Genomic DNA, 18906 nt, shown 5'->3' on the forward strand with positions numbered 1-18906 from the left:
CATTCAAAGATTTTTTACCTGCATGTCATGTAAAGTGTGCAAATTTAGCTCCAACGTCAAAAATGTCTATTACCCAGTCAGTGGTACAGAGAAGGGTATAGAGAAACATCTTACATGTCTGTCAGATTACTGTGTCTATGTTTTGGTTTGCCCATGTTCTAAAAAATAAGTGGGTAGCACCATGTTTGCAGCACAAAAACGCATCCTTGAGCACATGAGAGCCATCCAGAACAAAGACAAACTATCCCCTGTGGCAAGACACTTTGAGGAACTACACAAAAGCAATCGCAATTTATTGCGATTTTTTGTAATTGGCAGAGTCGCACCTACTAACAGAGGAGGTAACAGAATTTGCAGACTACGTTAATTAGAATCCAGGTATATTCTGGATCTGGATATGAAGATTCCGGGGGGCTTAAATTCTGAAGAGGAACTGTCCTGGCATTTAGGAGAATAGACTACCCCTAATCTGTTTTATGTGTATAGTGTTTACTTGTGCCATTTGGAAATATCGACTTTTATCGTGGCCATCAAATCTGGCCGTTTTTTCCTTTTCTGTTTGCCTTTCATGCTATGTTTATAGTAGAATATTGTGAATTTGTGTAATGGGCAATGATCTTTTGAATAGTCCCCTATGTGATATTTCTGCAGTACTTTTAACAGCTTTTTAATTAATTTACACATGAGCACTCCACTCGCAAACCTGGTGCAAGATATTAACTGGTGGAAATCAAGGATTATCAAATGTAATCTTTACTGAAAACGGTCTCAAACAGGGCTGCTTGTTAGCACTTACCCGATTGCTTTGCTCAAGATGATGGAAATGCCCCGAAGATCAGTACTCGTCCTTTTGCATGTCTACTATACGCAGACGATATAGTAGTAATGGACCTAACCCCTATTGGGTTGAATAGAAAGTTGGCCTCCTTACAAAAATATACTGTGGCACACTTTTTAAAATAAACATATCCAAAAGTAAAATTTTAATTTTGAAAAGTTCTAAAAGTAGAAAATCATATAATTTTAATTGGCAAATCGGTCCTGAAAGACTGGAGGTAGTAGATTCATACCTCTATTTAGGGAAACTTTTAACAAGCAGCTTGAAAAATAATCCTCACATTTCACACTGCTCTAGTAAAGCTACTTCGCATGCCAATGGCTTGCGCATTTTTTACAGCGCTATGGGTAGGAGACATTTCGTACATTTATTGACGGTTTTTAAGGCAAAAATCCCCCCAACCCTGCTTTATGCGATAGAATCAATCCCTGTTGAGGACTGGAGTTTTTTGGACAAGGTTGAAGGCCAGATACTACGAAAAATATGTAATTTTAACACCTTAGTTCCAACGGCAGCAATCAGATTGGAATTTGGTTTGATAAGCTCCTATACTCAAGGCTTATCCAGGGTTCTAAGTTGGGGTTATCAGCTAAAACATAGTGACCCTGATTCACTAAGAGGTGTCTTAAGCCATGATATCTTTGACGTTAAGGCAGGTAACTACTCCTTTTACTGTGATTTCTCTTTGGCATTAAAGGTCTTTAGTATACAAGAAGAATCAGTGCTTACCCTTCCATCATTAGGATTTAAGTCTCCCCTAAAACCTCTGAGTGGCAGAATTAGTTTCGATAGAGACATTCAATCCTGTAACTCTAAAGAAAGATTAAAAATAATAATAATAATAATAATAATAATAATAATAATAATAATAATAATAATAATAATAATAATAATAATATTAATAATAATAATAATAATAATTAGGACAAACTCTCTGAGAATTGCACACAAATATTTATTTTGGAATTTAGAAGACAGCATTCGTCACTTATTTAAGGTCGCATGAATCTTCTGCCCTTAAATGACCTTACAGCAAACTGGTCTCAAAATCCGAACAATGGGAACATTTGTAATTTGTGTATGCTGAGCAATCAGACTCTGGATTATGTTTTGTTTGTATGTCCAGCATTGACATTCAGCCGTTATCGTTGGCTCCGTCCGATGTTTTTACAAAACTCCGTTAAAAAGATAGCATCAGCTCGAGATTATCTCTTTTGTCCTAAAAACAAAGCAGTGTGCGTAAAATTATTTAATTATTTTAAGGAATTCATGTATATATTTTAACCGTGTAATGATGTTTCTATAAGATTGTGTATAAAATGTAGCACCAACTCGAGATTATCAACTTTGAATAAAAAATGAAGCAGTGGGACTAAAACTTTTTAATTTCTCTTGCTTTTTTAGTACACTTTTTAAATGGGTGGTTATCCCCTTAGCCAGCCTTTTAGCTAGCTCTCCATCTGCAGTAGTCTTTCGTTTAATTAATTTGTATTTTGCACATTGATAGGCAGCTATTAACTGCTATTTTCTCATAATTAGGGTTAGGTTGCTTTATGCTTCCCACTATGTTCTGTTGTTCATTCTAAAAACTTATATGCAGTGGGATTCAGGAGGTTTTTCTCTTGTGAGCTGGTTGCTACTGAATTGCCTTTTGCACAGGTCTGATTATGCCCATGTTTTATTCTGTCTCTAATTTTAAATTGATTCTCTAGTTAAAATGGAACTTTTGGTTTTTATTAAATGAACTGTCAGCTTATATAATGCCCAATATATCATCCTAGGAGCTATAATGTGGAAAATCTCAAGCACTGTATGATCAGGTTTTTTGCTAATATTGTTTGTTTCTTCTTATCGAAATTTAGCTAATCGAAGGCAGGCTCTTTATACATTTTATGTTGGTTTGTGATTATGCCCATATGTGTTTCTGTTTTATTTGTAATTCTACAAATGCATTTTATGTGAACCTCCTAGGAGTTCCAAATCTTTAATAAATATATTGAATTGAAATGTACACATGAGTTATTTATATGTTCCAAGAGTGTGGCTGGATTCTAGATAATTTTTATTCACCCCTTCCCCCCTTTTCTCTACCAAGGTGGTGTTACAATTGGAGGAGACACTTTCAAAATATCTATCGTTTGTAGTGCATGAGAGAGAAGATTGAACCTATGCCCACTTGGGTGAAGTAATAAATCGGGCTTTCTTTTGAGACTAGTGCATTTTGTATTTAAGAATTGTGTAAAGTAATTGGTGCCCACTGGGGCATAGTATGAACTATGTTTTTGGTTCCTGTAGATCAAACAGATTATTAACCCACTTGGGATTTTAAACTTAAATGTTCATTTGCATGGTTCTGAATATCGAACTAAGTAAGCCTGGTCAAATGCAGGTTGAATACAGGCACAGATTATTTGATTTAATTTCTTATGATTATTAAAATGTATGTTCACTACCTGATGAGATATAAATTCTTTCAAGGGGGGTTGAAATGAACTAGCTACTGTGCAGCACATTGCCGGTTTTTCTCATTATGACGGGCGGGATCATGAAAGTTAAATGCCAGTCAAATAACGAGGTGCACACAATAACGGAGTTTATAGCAAACATATTGTGATTATAAAAATGTTTTTGAGTAAATAGGGCCATTGCTGCATGACTTTGTTATATATATATATATTTTTTTTTTTTTTTGGGTACGAATGGTGGTGTTGACAATTATTGTTATTGATTTAAATCAATATAAGATGGCCGACGTTTTCTTTGGGACAGCAGTCCACTGTCAATGTCTTTGCACGTTACGTTGTACATACCCTTCTATGTTTGTGTATATGTCCGATTTGTCTCAACATCAAAATACCCGTGAGAAAGGCGGTTCTCACCGAAACACGTAGAGTGTTTTTTTCTTGGCTTAATGCAAATTGAATAAATCCTATTCAAACAAATCCCGGAGTTAGCGTATATTTTGGACGGAGTGCACACATGCATTTTCTGCATGGTGGAAAACTTTATGGATTACAGGGCGACCTCGGACCCTGAGGTGCACCATTGCTTTAGTGGCCCGGCGCTTCTGAGGAGGTGAAAAGGAGATATATACATATATATATATATTATATATACACATAATAATTCACCACTAATCCTTTATGGGTTCTGGAGTAGTGTGCTACTCAACGAAAAAGTGCTTCGACGACTCGTCGGGGTTTGAAAGCGCTATACAATTGCAAACCTTTTTCCTCTTCTATCCCTCCACTATCCTTTTCAATCCAAATAACAGTCTAGCATATCAAATCTGGATAGGGTTTTGAGTGAAAAGGAAGATTGGCGCTATCAACAGTTAGCGGTGAAGTGAAAAACTACAGACTAGATGAAATGCTAGCAGGTCAGGGGAAACCCAAACTACCCCTGAAACATGTGGGTATGGGCCCACGCTGTGAAATTCAAACCAAGTCCTGGGCACACATTTAGATAAGTATTGCGAATGTCAATCAATAAAACTGGTATTACGAACAAGAATAATGACAGGATCGACACCAGTAAATGCTTTTTTGAAATGTATTGGCAACTTGCTTCAAACAGTAACATCGAAGGAAAACCAGCCTGAAAACTCGCAGAGGGAAGAGAACTGGCAAAAGAAGACTACAAAAAGAAATTGAGGTCCGGGGACGGGAAGAAACAGTAGCGAGTAGGGAAGAGGTCCAGGTAGTTAATCTCTCCTCCAAACCATTAACTGATGACATGATCTCCTTATTGAGCAAATGCCTTAATTTTAACCCCCATGAACCAGGTGACCACTGTAGAGCAATGATTGATCTGTTTAAATTCATCAGGGGGCTCAAGTTAAGAAAACACTTTTCAGGAATCCCCGCTGCGGACAACAGCATCATGACTATTCAAAGGGCTAATCCCTCTAATTTTCAAAGTATTAATGACATCAAAGACGTACACTTACTCTTGTCATTGGCTGACATTGATGATCCCCCCAACACCTTGGAACATCTCTTACACGAACTAGACATAGACACTAACCAGATGATTCTAGTGGCCTCAAAATTAAGTCCAAATGGACACCTACCTTACCAGGTGGCAATCCTGTGGACACCATTTACAACTTGGTTCTAGAGGACATAGACAGACACAAGAACAGATTGGTTACCACCAAATGTAGAACTTGGGACAACTTATCCAGAAATGAGCGTTTAGCATTCAAAACACTCAGTACAGATCAGGAGATAATCATTAGAGAGGCGGACAAAGGAGGGAACGTGGTCGTCATGGATAGATTGGATTATTATAACAAAATACTTACACAACTACATGACACCACTTGTTACGAACTCCTTAGTTGCAATCCCACAGACCCGTTAACCCTCCTCATTAACACCTTATTGACGAGGATGAGGCTCTCTACATGAAAGTACTAAGACCCACCTTTCCGTGGATATATACCCTCCCCAAAATTCATAAACAGCCACCATTCCCTCCAGGCCGACCCATCGTGTTGGGCATGGGAGGGCCCATGGAGAGACTTGCACAATACGTGGATTTCTTCCTAAACCCTTTGGTCAAGAACCTTCCGTCATATATCCAGGACACTAAATACACTTTAGGTTTCCTGGCAGATGTTCCACTGGCAACCGGGCATGATAATGACCACCCTGGACGTTGTGTCCTTGTATGCTTCCATTAAACCAGATTTAGGCATACGGACAATGTCAACATTTTTACACAACAGACCGCTACCCTCTGGAAAAACACCAAAATGCTGATTTCCATGATGGACATCATCCTCAATAACAACTTCTTCATTTATGAGAAACAATGGTACAAGCAGATCAAGGGGGTAGCCATGGGCTCTAAATTCTTGCCATCCTGTACATGGGCTCCCTAGAATCAGAATGGATTTGTGGCAGGAGGGGTGCTCCTTGGACAGACTGTATCATATACTGGGGACGGTACATCAATGAATGTCTCCTACTCTGGTTAGGCACCTAGGAGGAACTACAAGACTTTTGTGATCACTTGAACTCCAACAACATAGACATGAAGTTCACATGCCATTCCAGCACGTCTAAGGCCACATTTCAAGACGTAGAACTGTACATAAAAGACAACACCCTGCACAGCCGACTATACCGTAAAGAAACGTCGTGCAATGCCGTTCTGCAAGCGGAAAGTTCCCACCCAGTGCATCAGATTGAGACCATTCCATATAGTGAATTTGTTCGAGCAAGAAGACATTGCAGTGAGGACATAGAGTTCCGCAACTGCATCACAGATATGAAAAAGAGGTTTTTCAAAAGGGGTTACAAAGACCATTTTATCCACAAAGCAGCCACAAAAATTATGAAAATCGAAAGGGACACCACATTCCTAAATAAGAACCGCAATAATCCAACTGCTCAACCAGTGAGGCTTATCACAGACTTCAATGACATGAGCTTGGTGATCAAGAGAAACCTCAGTAAACACTGGAACGTTTTACTTGCTGACAAGATTCTTAGGGAGGTAATCACATCTAGACCCCAGATCTCTTACAGACGTGGCAGAACCCTGAGAAACAGACTCAGCCCTACGGTTTCACGTGCCACTGGAACCACCTCATGGCTCACTGCTCACACAAGTTGTGGTTGTTGTGGTGTCTGCAAATGGGCTCGTCATGGGACAAAAATCTTCTCTGGTTTCAACAAATTCAATAACATTAATTGCAACTCCAAGTATGTTGTGTACATCATCGAGTGCATCTGCAAAAGTCAATATGTTGGCAGTACAATCAGGCCCTTAAAAGAACGAATCAGTGAACATGCAGAGCGATCCATCATCAAGACGCGAGATATCCCATGCCACTACATGTTGCATCCTGTCCATCACAGGGCCCCCACAAGAGGTTTATTTTCTATGGCATGTGCTGATTTGCAGTTGGACATGTTGTGATGTAACAGTGGATTTATGTGATTGTACTTTTCATCCGTACCTTCTTCCAAGCCTTCCTGTCTCACTCTTCCATTTCCATGTTTTGTCGTGCACACTCGTCTCACCCACTTCCTTGGCGCACGCTACATCCGGGTTGAGTGCTCTAGTAGTTTTCTACATGACTCTGCCCCTCTCATCAGTTATTGAGCTGTCTTTTCATCCGCTCCTTCCGCATCGAGAAAGTGAGACAGATTCGGACCGCACCCCGCAGCACCGCTAACTAACTAGGGAAGCGTTGGTCCTGCGCCCTGGCCCTTTGGTAATAATACACTTGGTGGGCCCTGGCTTGTTCTCACCTTTGTTTCGGACAGGACGCTCGGAAGATGGATGCACCCACCCGTCTCAACAGTCTTCTCAATCCACGGGGAAGGGACCTACCCGTCCTTCCCTCGTTTCTTTTCATTTCACCTACTCGCTGCTACTGGCTTTCATTTTCCGTCACACCCGTCTGACCGGGTTGGAATTATCACCGGTCTTACGAGGAGTTTTTCCTGCCAGTGCCCCCTTCAGGGTCACTTTCCTTTATGTCCATGGACTCTGTTCCGAATACTCGTGTGACCTCCTCCCTCATTCTTTCCTTTCCCAGATTGCACACGCATTGCATCTCCATTCAGGTATTTAGCCTGCATATTTTACTTTCTTTGTTGCCCGTGCTCCGATTCTCGCATTTCGCCTTAGTTAGGCCTCGTCCTGAGTGTGCTTTCTCCTTTTGTCTGCATGTCCTCTTCCTACCTGTTTTCCCTCACTGATTTAGTTGTCTCCTTACGTGTAATTTAGCTATTAGTTCCTTAATATTTGTTATCCTTAGCTAGGCCTCGTCCCGAGAGTGCTTTCCCCTGTTCTCTACGTGTCCTCTTTCTACCTGTTTTTCCTGACTGATTTTGTTTGTCTCTTTACGTGTGATTTATTTATTTATTCCTAAATATTTGTATACGTATTTACCTGTAATCCACATTTCGTTACATAATTTGAATGGTGATCCTTCCTAGGACAATATTCCGAAATTAGTTTGTACAGTTTTCGGTTTATCTAGTCAATTTTTTTTTTTTAGTTCAATAATTTTATTAAGGTTTTAATAAGATAAAAACAGTTAGGTACAATGCATAATGATACCAAAATTAAAGATAAGGAAAGATCCACAAGTTCGTCATAATATGCCATCAATAGCAGATAAATTGCCACAATTCATACATCTTAAAACGAAATAAAAGTTAAGGAACAGAGTGGCAGTAATGAATCATAAGAACACCATGAACGGTATCATGATCTGAAAAACAGAAGGACAGAAGAAAAAGAGAAAAGGGAGCAGGACAGAAGAAAAGAAAGAAGGAAGAAGAGAGGAATAAAGAGGTTTATCTAGTCACATTGTTCATTTTATGTCACGTCCTTTTCACAAACTCATATGTCACTTCACCATTGTCTCCATCTGTTTGGACTACGTTACATGGTACAGAGAGACACCTTTCTGCTGTTACTCGTTCCCTTGATGACATATTGTTTATTTTGTCTATACGCTTGCACCACATTAGGGGGCATATTACCAACAACTAGCGATAATTATCGCTATGTTGGTTTAGAGGCAATATTTTTATCGCCGAGCTGCGGCGATTTTTATCGCTTAGGAACCTTGCTATTATCAAGGTATATCTCCTAAGCGATAAAAATTGTCCGAAATGCATGAATATCGTTGAAAAGTCAGCGATATTCATGCATTACCGAGCTAATGCTCTTAGCCATGTTATCCACCTGCCATTGGATAACATGGCTAAGAACTGCTATGGGGCAGGTGTTAGCTTTTGGAGATATTCACGCTTAGCGCGAATATCTCCAAAAGTTGGTAATAGGAGATGTTTCCAGTCGCTAACATCTTGGCACGCCCACTTTACATGTCATTAGTGATAAATATCACTGACATGCAAAGCGGGGCCCAAGATGGTCGCTAACTGGTGTTAGCGACAGCTAGGTAACAGGGAGATAATTTTATCTTCGCTTTCTTGGCTTTTAAAGCCAAAAAAGCGGAGATAAACCCCCATGACAATATGCCCCTAGGTTTCTTCCATTTTTTTGTGGAGTCACAGATTTCCTTCCTTTTCATGATTTTTATAAGGTTTCCACAGACACGGAGGTATTTTTTCCTCGCATCACCACGCAAATTTCAGCATTAACCCCTTCCTTGCTGCCGTCGGCCATTGGCCGACGGCAGCACTACCTCCCCAGTGCTGCCATCGGCCAATGGCCAACGCGGCCCGCCCGTTTTGCGGAAGTGCCGCACTTCGGGAAAAATCAGGGCCGCAGTAAACGGGTTAATGTCCGTTGGTCTACTGGCCTTATTTATTATGCACTTTACTATAACTATTATGTTATCCCCAGCCCTGAAGAGTTACAGGTGACTACCTGATTGACGAAACATGTGTCAATGGCTGGTTTTCCTTGGATGTTACTGTTTGAAGCAAGTCGCCAATACATTTAAAAAAAGCATTTACTGGTGTCAACCCTGTCATTATTCCTGTTCATAATACCAGTTTTATTGATTGACATTTGCAATACTTATCTAAATGTGTGCCCAGGACTTGGTTTGAATTTCACAGGGTGGGCCCATGCCCACATGTTTCAGGGGTAGTTTGGGTTTCCCCTGAGCTCTTTTTCTTTGTTCGCCTACTTGTTTGCCCTAGGTTGGCAGGGTATGTTCAGACGTGAGTCCCTTGCTCACTTTGCCACTGGATTCAAGCAAGCCCGGCTGAAGATGGCTGTAATGTCAGAAACCGGTCCTGGGAAGCTTGATTCCGGTCCAGGGAAGGCATGGCTTGGCAGTTCGGGCTGGACTGTTCCCATGAGGCACAGGGTCAGATTAATTTGCATATGGCCATGTCTGAACTGGGGTGGCAGAGTGGGCTAAAGAACGGTGATGGATTAAACCCAGATCAGTTGACTAGGGGGGGGGGGGGGTGCTTGTATTGTCAACGCTCCGTTCATCATTTCCTTTGGTTTTTCTTTGTTCGCCATAGGTTGGCAGGGTATGCTCAGACGTGAGTCCCTTGCTCACTTTGCCACTGGATTCAAGCAAGCCGGGCTGAAGAAGGCTGGAATGCCAGAAACCGGTCCTTGGTAGCTTGTTTCCGGTCCAGGGAAGGCATGGCTTGGCAGTTCGGGCTGGACTGTTCCCATGAAGCACAGAGTCAGACAGATTTGCATATGGCCATGTCTGAACTGGGGTGGCAGAGTGGGCTAAAGAACGGTGATGGATTAAACCCAGATCAGTTGACTGGGGGGGAGTGCTTGTATTGTCAACGCTCCGTCCATCATTTCCTTTGGTTTTTCTTCATTGAATATTTCCTCTGGCGGGTTGAGCATGCCTCACATGGTGGTCTCAGCCAGGAAGTAAATAGTGCGGGTCGTCTGAGTCATACACCCTACTTCTGTGTTGTGGACAAGTCACTGAATCATATGTCTCGACAAAAGAGTAAGCTGAGGTTAAACCTTTAGGAACTTACTAGTTTTCCTAACTCTAATTGATGCTGGTATCAGTGGGATTATGGAGCAGAAACACCACTAATTTAATACAGAGGTCTCACACCACCTATTCCTGAATGAACCCCTTCGGTTTATGCCTGCTGAGACAAATTCCTCTTCAGATCCCTTAGCACACTCAGTACACCTTTCTTTGAAATGAAAGTGCAACCTTTGGAATTTTATATAGGTCAATTACACTGCATTTTCTTACATTGTGAGCCGATGCAAAGCAGAGACAATTTCAACTAGCTTGTAGCCTAACACAATCTCTTTCTCTTTATTTTTTCCATGTACAGAGTTGGCTTTTGACCCCACGTTTTTCTTCAGCAAAGCTGTGTCCAATGTCATCTGCTCAGTGGTTTTTGGTAACCGTTTTGACTATGAAGACCAGAAGTTTCTAACTCTGCTCCAGAGTTTTAATGAGGCTTTCCGCTTTCTGAGCTCCTTCTGGGGGCAGGTACGTTTATTGAAAAGAGGATGATTGTCTGCAGTTGCATGGTTTAGAGTAGACTCTGACAAATTGAATATTTGCCATAACCTTGAGTGATGGTAATCCACAAACTAGAGTCCATTCTACTATTAACCAGGATAATTGTGGAATTTACGGAACTCCAATTGTGATTTTGTTAGAAATGTTTTAAGTTATTCATTGACAGTGGCACTGTTGTTTTTGTCAGTAGCTTATTTTCACATAGTATTCGTGAGAGACGAGACGTACACTACAATTGAAAGAGAAGCCATAATCCTGTGCAGACAAATTTTATGACAAAACCAGTTCCAGTCTCTAAGAGTGCTGAAGATTGGAGCATCAAATACTAAATGGCTGAGTTAATCAGCAATGCTGGTGGTCAGGTCACAGACAGCAAGTGGTGGGTATGGAGGCAAGCATAGCAGAGGGGAAAACATGTTTGGGTGAAGGAGTGATACATGAGAATGTACCACTATAGTTTATGGGAAGACAATGATACAGAAATGAGAAGATCCCTTGAATAAATCACTTATCCAACTGGAAAAGGCTGTATTAGAAGAATTAGATGAAGTACACAAATCTATAACTGATCCATGAAAGAATTGGGGTTTTGATAGGGAGTGAATATAGTGGCATGTGTTCTAATAATTATGAAGTATGTCTTTAAACACTCAAATTACATGCCCCTCCCTCCACAAATGCTGAATTTTTTTTTAAATTCGCTACAGTTTGCAGTTATTTCCTTGCAACTTTGTTTCTATAAAGGATATCCAGGCTAAATGTATTGGGGATTATACATGAACGTAGGGGATGCAATTTATCTGGAGAGCCCTGAGAATATAGGCAAAATTTGGCAGAAATGTGATTTTCCTTCAAAAGAAATCCTAAAAGGTGTCTGCTTTGTTTTCTAAAAATCGCACCCAGTAGTACGTACTTCTCAGATTTTAAAACAGAGTGGAAACAATTTTTCCAACCTTCTTTGTACTTTTTTAAATGGTGTTTCTATTTCTTACAACTTACTGTTTTTTTGGAAACCATGTAAGAACACCATGAGTGTACAAAAAACGTGGAACATATCTGAAAACATGACAAAATTCCAAATTTAGCAAGAGGGCATCTGTGCAGATCATTCAAGTTTTTCCCTAAGGTATTGACCAAATAAATAAAAATATATAGCCAGATGTAGAACCAGCAAAATTGCGTCTTGCAAATTGCGACTCATTTGCTACTCACAATTTTCGAGGGGATATTTGCCATGTACAGAAGTATGTTTAACATTGTTTGCGATTCCAAGTGGGCTCGCAAATTTCGAGGCTCATTAATAATAATTACGAGCCCATTGGGAATGACAGGCCCTCCCAGGTATGGTGGGCTCCTGGGCTCAGCAGACTACCATGTCTGGGACTGCTTTTAAATAAAGCAGTTTTTTAAATTAAGTGCAGCCCTTTTTTCTTAAAGGAAAACGGGATGCATTTAAAAAAAAAATTTAACGTTTTAGTTTCCTTTTGTAAGTGCAGGTAGTGGTCCCTGGGACCACTGCCTGCTATTAAAAAATATTTTTAGAGACAGTCACAAAGTGGACGGGGTCCCCTGAGAATCCTTTCCATATTGCGACTGCATCACCACCCTCTTGAAGAGAGTGGTCATTTGCGAGTGTTTTGCAACCGCAATTGCAGTTGCAAAACATTTGTACATTGATTTGTGGATGTAATTAGGAAGGTAATGCCCCTTCCTAATAGCGACTTACAATTCCTAAATATTTTGGAATTGTTCATGGCCCTGGGCCATTCTGCTTGCGTAAACGGGTTGCAAACCTGTTTGCGCATGCAATATAGGGTCCTACATCTGGTCCATAGTAATTCTAAGGCTAAAAAGAGAATAATTTGACAGATGTTTCCACTGAAGAGTGATGCACAAATATTATACAGGGTTGTCTCTGTAATACATTTTGGTCACAGACAAATATAGTGTTCGTAGATTGTTTAAACATCAGCCCTACCCAGAGCCAATAATCAAGATGTGGTTCACTGTGAGAATTTCGGTTGTTGGGCACGAGGCATAAAGCCCTATTCAAGCAACAGCCACAAATATTGTCACGGTAACCCATAAATAAGTCACCAAATTAACCTGTGCTTAACCCTCTAGTAGCTTGGCACAAAAGAAGTTAGGCTTACCTTAGAGGCAATGTGTAAAGTGTTTATGCACCACTTAAACAGCAATAAAGGGAAAACACAACATATGAAAAATCCTACAGCAATTTAGAAAAATAGAGTACTTTTTAATAAATTATTTGACACCTTTAAAGTTTAAAATGAAAAATAGTGCCTAAAAGAGCAAAACAGAAACTGAGGACATTTAGTGTCAGGAGATCGGGGCTTGGACGGATCTGTGAGCAGGTAGGTCCTAGTCTCTTCTCGGTATTTCGAACACTTTTTTGCCGATTTGTCACATCCACAGTTTTGAATTTGGGCTATCTGGTCACCTTTAGCACCACTTCCAATGGTTCAGGACTGAAGGGGCACAACTTGGAGGGTCAACACTCAATCAGGGTGGGTCCAGGTGCAGGTTCAAAATGTTTGGAGCTATTTCTGTCCCTAAGGCTCTGATCAGGAGGCCAGCTAACTAGCCCTGAAAGTCACCATCGAGGTCTTGGGATCAAGAGGGAAAACACGTCTCAGACACCATAGATGTCCTCTGAGGGCAGAGGACCTGCTTCAGACAGCAGGGAAGGCTTCTTGGTGCAGCGGGGTAGTCCTTTGAAGCACACAGCGGTCTGAAGTAGCAGGGCAGTCCTCTGAGAGCCCTTTTGCAGCTGCAAAAGTGAAATGAAGAGTGGGTCTGAGGGTTCTATTTTCATACCTGGTGCCAGCTTAGAAGTGGAAGAAGCTTTTTGAGATTTCCCCCATAGAGGTGTCTTGAATTTCTTGCCTCCCTGCCCTGGTCCCAGTCTGTCTGTAGGCACAATAAGCTAGTGTGAAGTTCTTTGTGTGTGAGCTGAGGAAGTGTCTTTGAAGTGCAAATGGGCTCTGACCATCTTTACCCACTATCCTGCTTGGCTGGCCCATCCTAACAACACCCGTCCCTCTGTTGTGTGGCTGTCTGGAAGTGTAAACAAAGACCAACTGCTGACTGCACTTATTCATGTTACCCAGGAAACAAGCTGCAGGCATTTCATGGTTAGGGCAAGAAAATGCCAACTTTAACTTTCTAAAAGTGGCATTTTCAGGATTGTGACTTAAAATCCGGCATTACCACGAAAGAGGATTTAAAATTTCAATTCCTTAGACACCATATGTGACATTTCTACCTGCTGCCTGACAAAAGTAACCTCTTATTAAATGTAACTAGGGAACCTAATGTTATTCTATGGGAGAGGTAGGCCTCACAGTAGTGAGAAGCGAATATATATATTTTTTTAATTATTTTCATTGAGAGTTCATAAAAACAAGATCAACATTACAGAATACATTTGTTAAAAGCTTTGGTGCAATACATGGCATATAGTTATACATAAATAATCAATAATCAAGTATCCATGACATGATCATAAAGTGCAAAAAGTAATTATAAAGTGCAGAAGTGCTTAAGAATAATGCATATAGACAGACTAGAGATTAGAGATTATGAAGGTATCTTTTACAATTCAAAAACACTCCAAAACTTCTCATATTTTTTGAGCGCCCCTGTTCTGAGCGCATATTTTCTTTCCCTACCCTGTGTTCGTATTAATTTAGCCTTCCATGCCTGAAAGGTCGGTACTTGATTGGTTTTCCAGCACTGCAATATGAGTGATTTAACTATTAAAGAAGCTATAAAAATAAATTCATCATATTTGGTGTTGGTCGCTGAGCAACCAAGAACCAGGACTAGTTCATCAAAATTTATAGGAGTTTTAGGCTCAGAGGAAAGATATTTTTCAATTTCCCTCCATGGCGGTTGGATTTTAGAGTATTCCCAGACAATATGCTTCCAGGTCCCCTTTTCCTCACATCGGAAGAATTTATCGGAACTAGTGGAAAAATATTGTGGAGATAAGAGGGAGTTCTGTAAATCAACCATTTATTATAAAATTGCATGCGCTTAAAATTAGCGCAGCGAAAAATTGTTTTATTACATTTGTTTATTTTATCCCAAATTTGTTGATTGAAATCAATATCCTCCCTTTTTTTCCACCTCTCAAAAATCTTACTCGAGGATTCCTGTTTCTTGTTCTCTTTTAATATTTTTTTCCAAATACTCATCTTTTTTTGTGATTTATTATTCAGTGCTGTAGAGATATTTTCCTTAAAATAGAGATTTCCTATATCCTGCTCTCTGAGTATTGGAATCAACATAAAAAAGGACCATTTCAGAATGGAATGGGAATGGCTTACCTGGCTAGTAATTTGATCCCATGTCTTCCATCTATTACCGGCCAGGAAGTCATCTATTTTTTCAAAACCGTTTTCTTTCCATAGCTTTATTGTTTTTCTATCCATGCATTACTCTTCACCTAGGTTGAAGTAGTTTAAATCAGTTGTGTTACTTATCCTATGAATGGAATGGGATTGCAGGAACTGGGTTTTCTGTCTAAAAATCCATTGGAGGGACTTGTAGCGGATTTTTTTTGGATCTTTAGTAACTCTAATGGATCAGTAATCTTTACATCTGGTAGCATCTTCTTCATAAAAAAGTTGTCTGTCTCATTCGTGTCTAAAAAGAAAAACCTAAAACTATGGTGTGCAAAAGATGCAAAATAGTATTCCCTTATGTTTGGGAGGGATAATCCTCCTTGTGCAAATGGAAGATATAAAGTGCTAAGTGCAAGTCTAGTAGACTTTTTTTGCCCAGAGAAATGAAGATATTATGGAATCTATTTTTTTTAAAATGGAAACCTGAATAACACAGGGTGCTGCATTCAATAAGAAATTAAAAAGAGGTAGGATCGACATGCGTATCAATGCTGCTCGGCCCATTATAGACAGAGGTAGTAGATTCCAGCGTTCTAAAAGGGGCTCAACCCTTTTTAGCAACGGTGAATAGTTAAGTGAGAACAACTCATCTAAATTGTCAGAAATAAGTATACCCAGATATCTCTTGGGCGTAGGGTTATAAATTTGCCTAAATTCTGGTATTACAGTGTCTAGGGTGCAGTTTAATAAAATAATTTCCGTCTTGTTAACATTAATTTTATAGCCCCCTAGTTTTTGAAAATCGGAAAATATTTTAAAATCTTGTGCTTAACTTAGGGGGTTAGAGTCTAAAAACAGGGCAATATCATCGGCGTATAATTTTATATTAGTCATGCCGGCTACCGGGACTGTATTAATTTGTATATTTCTAATCGCGATCGCTAGAGGTTCAATAAATAATGCAAATAATATTGGCGATAATGGACAGTCTTGTCGGGTGCCTCTATTGACCTTGCATGTACCGATGTTGGAGTTATTGATGATAATCTGTGCCCTGGAGTTCAAATATAGTTGTTTTAAAAGAGCGATAAAAACATTCGGGAAATTAAAACTGTGCAAAATAGCAAATAGGCAGTCCCAGGACACTAGATCGAAGGCTTTTTTTTCAGCATCTAGGAACCAAATTTGGGCCTTCACATTATTGGTTTTAAAAAATCTAGTGCCTCCAGTACAAACTTTGTATTTGTGTGGAGCTGCCTACCTGCAATAAAACCGCACTGATCAGTGTTTACCAGACTTCCCACTATTTTATTCAATTGATTTGCTAAAAGCTTAGTAAAAATTTTATAGTCTGTGTTTAGTAGACTTATTGGTCGATACGAGTTTATATTCCCACTATCCTTTCCCTTTTTTAAAATACTAACTACCACAGCTGAGCGGAAAGAATCCGGAGGGGATTCTCCTTGAAGTAAATCATTTACTTTGCGTAGGGTTCCTTCAAATTTGTAAAAAATTCAATTGGAAGACCATCGTCACCGTTGGCCTTTCCATTAGGGAGGGAGCCGATTACCTCGTCTAACTCAGACTCTGAGAATGTCTCAATGAGACATTCCTTATCTTCAGCGTTTAATTTGGGAATTGTAAGTTGAGATAAAAACTCCCCTATTGAATCAGTTGAGGTCTCTTCTGTTGTTTGATAGATTCCCTCATAATGTTTCAGGAAGCATTTACCAATTAAAGCTGTGGTCTTAGCTTGAATTTTAGTGGTTGGATCAGTTAGTTGGTCAATTCTGTTGCGAGACTTTTTTTTTCTTTAGTTTGCCACGCCAGGAGCTTCCCTGTATACTCGCTATCCTCGTACATCCTCTGGGTGTAGCAGTTAAAATGGGTTTTGCCCAGGACATAATAGAACTCCCTCATCTTACTCTTAGCCTCGGATAGTTTTTTACTAGAATGTATTGTTCTAGCCCTGTAGTGTACTTGGGTTGCCTCTATAAGATCTGTTTGCAATTTGCTCTTCTCCTCTTTCCTTGCTTTATGTTTTGGTATATCTTTAGATGTGATAAACCCCCGTAGAGTGGCCTTAAATGCATCCCAGATCGTGTTTAAAGGGGCTGTACCTCTGTTACGTGTAAAGAACTCCTCAATGAATTCTTCCATTTCCGTACACCATTGAGGATCTAAAAGGTTATTTTTGTTAAACAACCATCGTTTTATAGTGCTTAGGTCTTGTGTTCCCAGAATTACCTCCATGGAGACTGCCGCATGGTCTGAAAAAGCATTTGGTAGATGGACATAATTACATAGATTTAAATCATGGGAGGGTAAAAAAAAAATCCAATCTTGAGGCAGAATTATACTTTGCCGAGAACTAAGAATATTCTCTTTTAAGTGGATTGTTAACTCGCTAATGATCCATGATATCGAGGTCTAATTTGCAACTTTTTATAGCTAAGACAGATTGGGTTTTATTCTGACGGCGATCTTTTTTAGAAGAGTCAAATACAGTATTTTGCATAAGATTAAAATCACCTCCCCATACTATTATCCCGGGAAGGCCGGTTATAGTGTTTTTTAACTGTAAGATTGGCTGAGAGTCGTCTAAGATGGGAGCATATAATGTAACAAGGATTATCCTACCTTTGGGATCTGTGGCTGTGCCTGCCAGAATTGTATTTTTATTTATTTTTATTTTAGCGGTTTCTAAAGCGCCTGGTGACCCAAGGGCATCCCCGCGCTATGTGACTTGAAATCCTGTTGAGGGGAAGAGAGGGAGGGGGGAGCAACAAAAGGATTTTATTTAGGGAACAGGTGAGTCTTTAGTTTTTTGCGGAAAACCAGGTAGTTGGGTTCTAGTCTGAGAGAGCGAGGGAGTGCGTTCCAGCCCTTAGCCGCTTGAACGGAGAATTGTCGACCTCCTGTACGGGTTCTTTTGAATCTAGTGGTGCTGACTAGGTTCTCATTCTGAGATCGTAGGGATCTGGTTGCTGTGTAGGGAGTGATCATTTTACTAAGAATCGCTGGACCAGATCCGTTGTAAAGCTTGTGTGTTGTACACATTGCTTTGAATTGCACTCTTTGGCGCACAGGGAGCCAGTGCAGAGCTTTGAGGGCCGGCTTGGCGGACGTTCTGGAAGGGGTGTTAGTAAGCATGCGTGCCGCCGCGTTCTGTGTCCGCTGGAGTTTCGTGATGGTGGACTCGGGGGCTCCCAGATAAACCAGGTTGCTGTAGTCCAGGCGGGACAGCACTAGTCCCTGGATGAGAAGCTTCCTGGAAATAGGTGGCAGTAAGGGCAGGATTTTACGGGTCGTGCGCATGAGCCCGAAGCAGGTGCCCGAGGTTTTAGTTGCTTGAGTTTTCATCGTGAGCTGTGGTTCGAGCCACACCCCGAGTGTCTTTATTTCACGTTTTGGGGGGGGGGGGGATTTCTCCGAACACATCGGGCCATAGTGTTGGAGGGATGGTCGTCCATTGCTTTCCTAGTAGCATCACTTCCGTCTTTGTCCCATTCAGTTTAAGTGATGAGTTATTCATCCAGTTATGAATTCCTATAAGGCAGTTGGTCAGATTTTCTGGGTGGTCAATCAACTGGGACAAGGAGACAACTAGTTGGGTATCGTCAGCGTAACTCACCATTTTTATGTTAAATGGTGTTACCACGTCCTCGAGGGGGGCCATATAGACATTAAAAAGCGTCGGGCTCAGGGAGGAGCCCTGGGGGACGCCG

The 18906-nt window shown here is 40.5% G+C and overlaps 1 protein-coding gene across 1 annotated transcript in view; it reads left to right on the plus strand.

The window, feature by feature from the left end:
• Nucleotides 1-18906, plus strand: part of LOC147691980 (cytochrome P450 2G1-like) — a 480027-nt gene that overhangs the window by 115413 nt on the left and 345708 nt on the right. Inside the window, exon 4 of the mRNA XM_086938270.1 lies at nt 10615-10775. Coding sequence (XP_086794396.1) covers nt 10615-10775 — 161 coding nt within the window. The remainder of the gene's footprint in view (nt 1-10614; nt 10776-18906) is intronic.

This window comes from Lissotriton vulgaris, chromosome 9 (genome assembly GCF_964263255.1).
Source record: "Lissotriton vulgaris chromosome 9, aLisVul1.2, whole genome shotgun sequence".
NCBI classification, from domain to species: Eukaryota; Metazoa; Chordata; class Amphibia; order Caudata; family Salamandridae; genus Lissotriton; species Lissotriton vulgaris.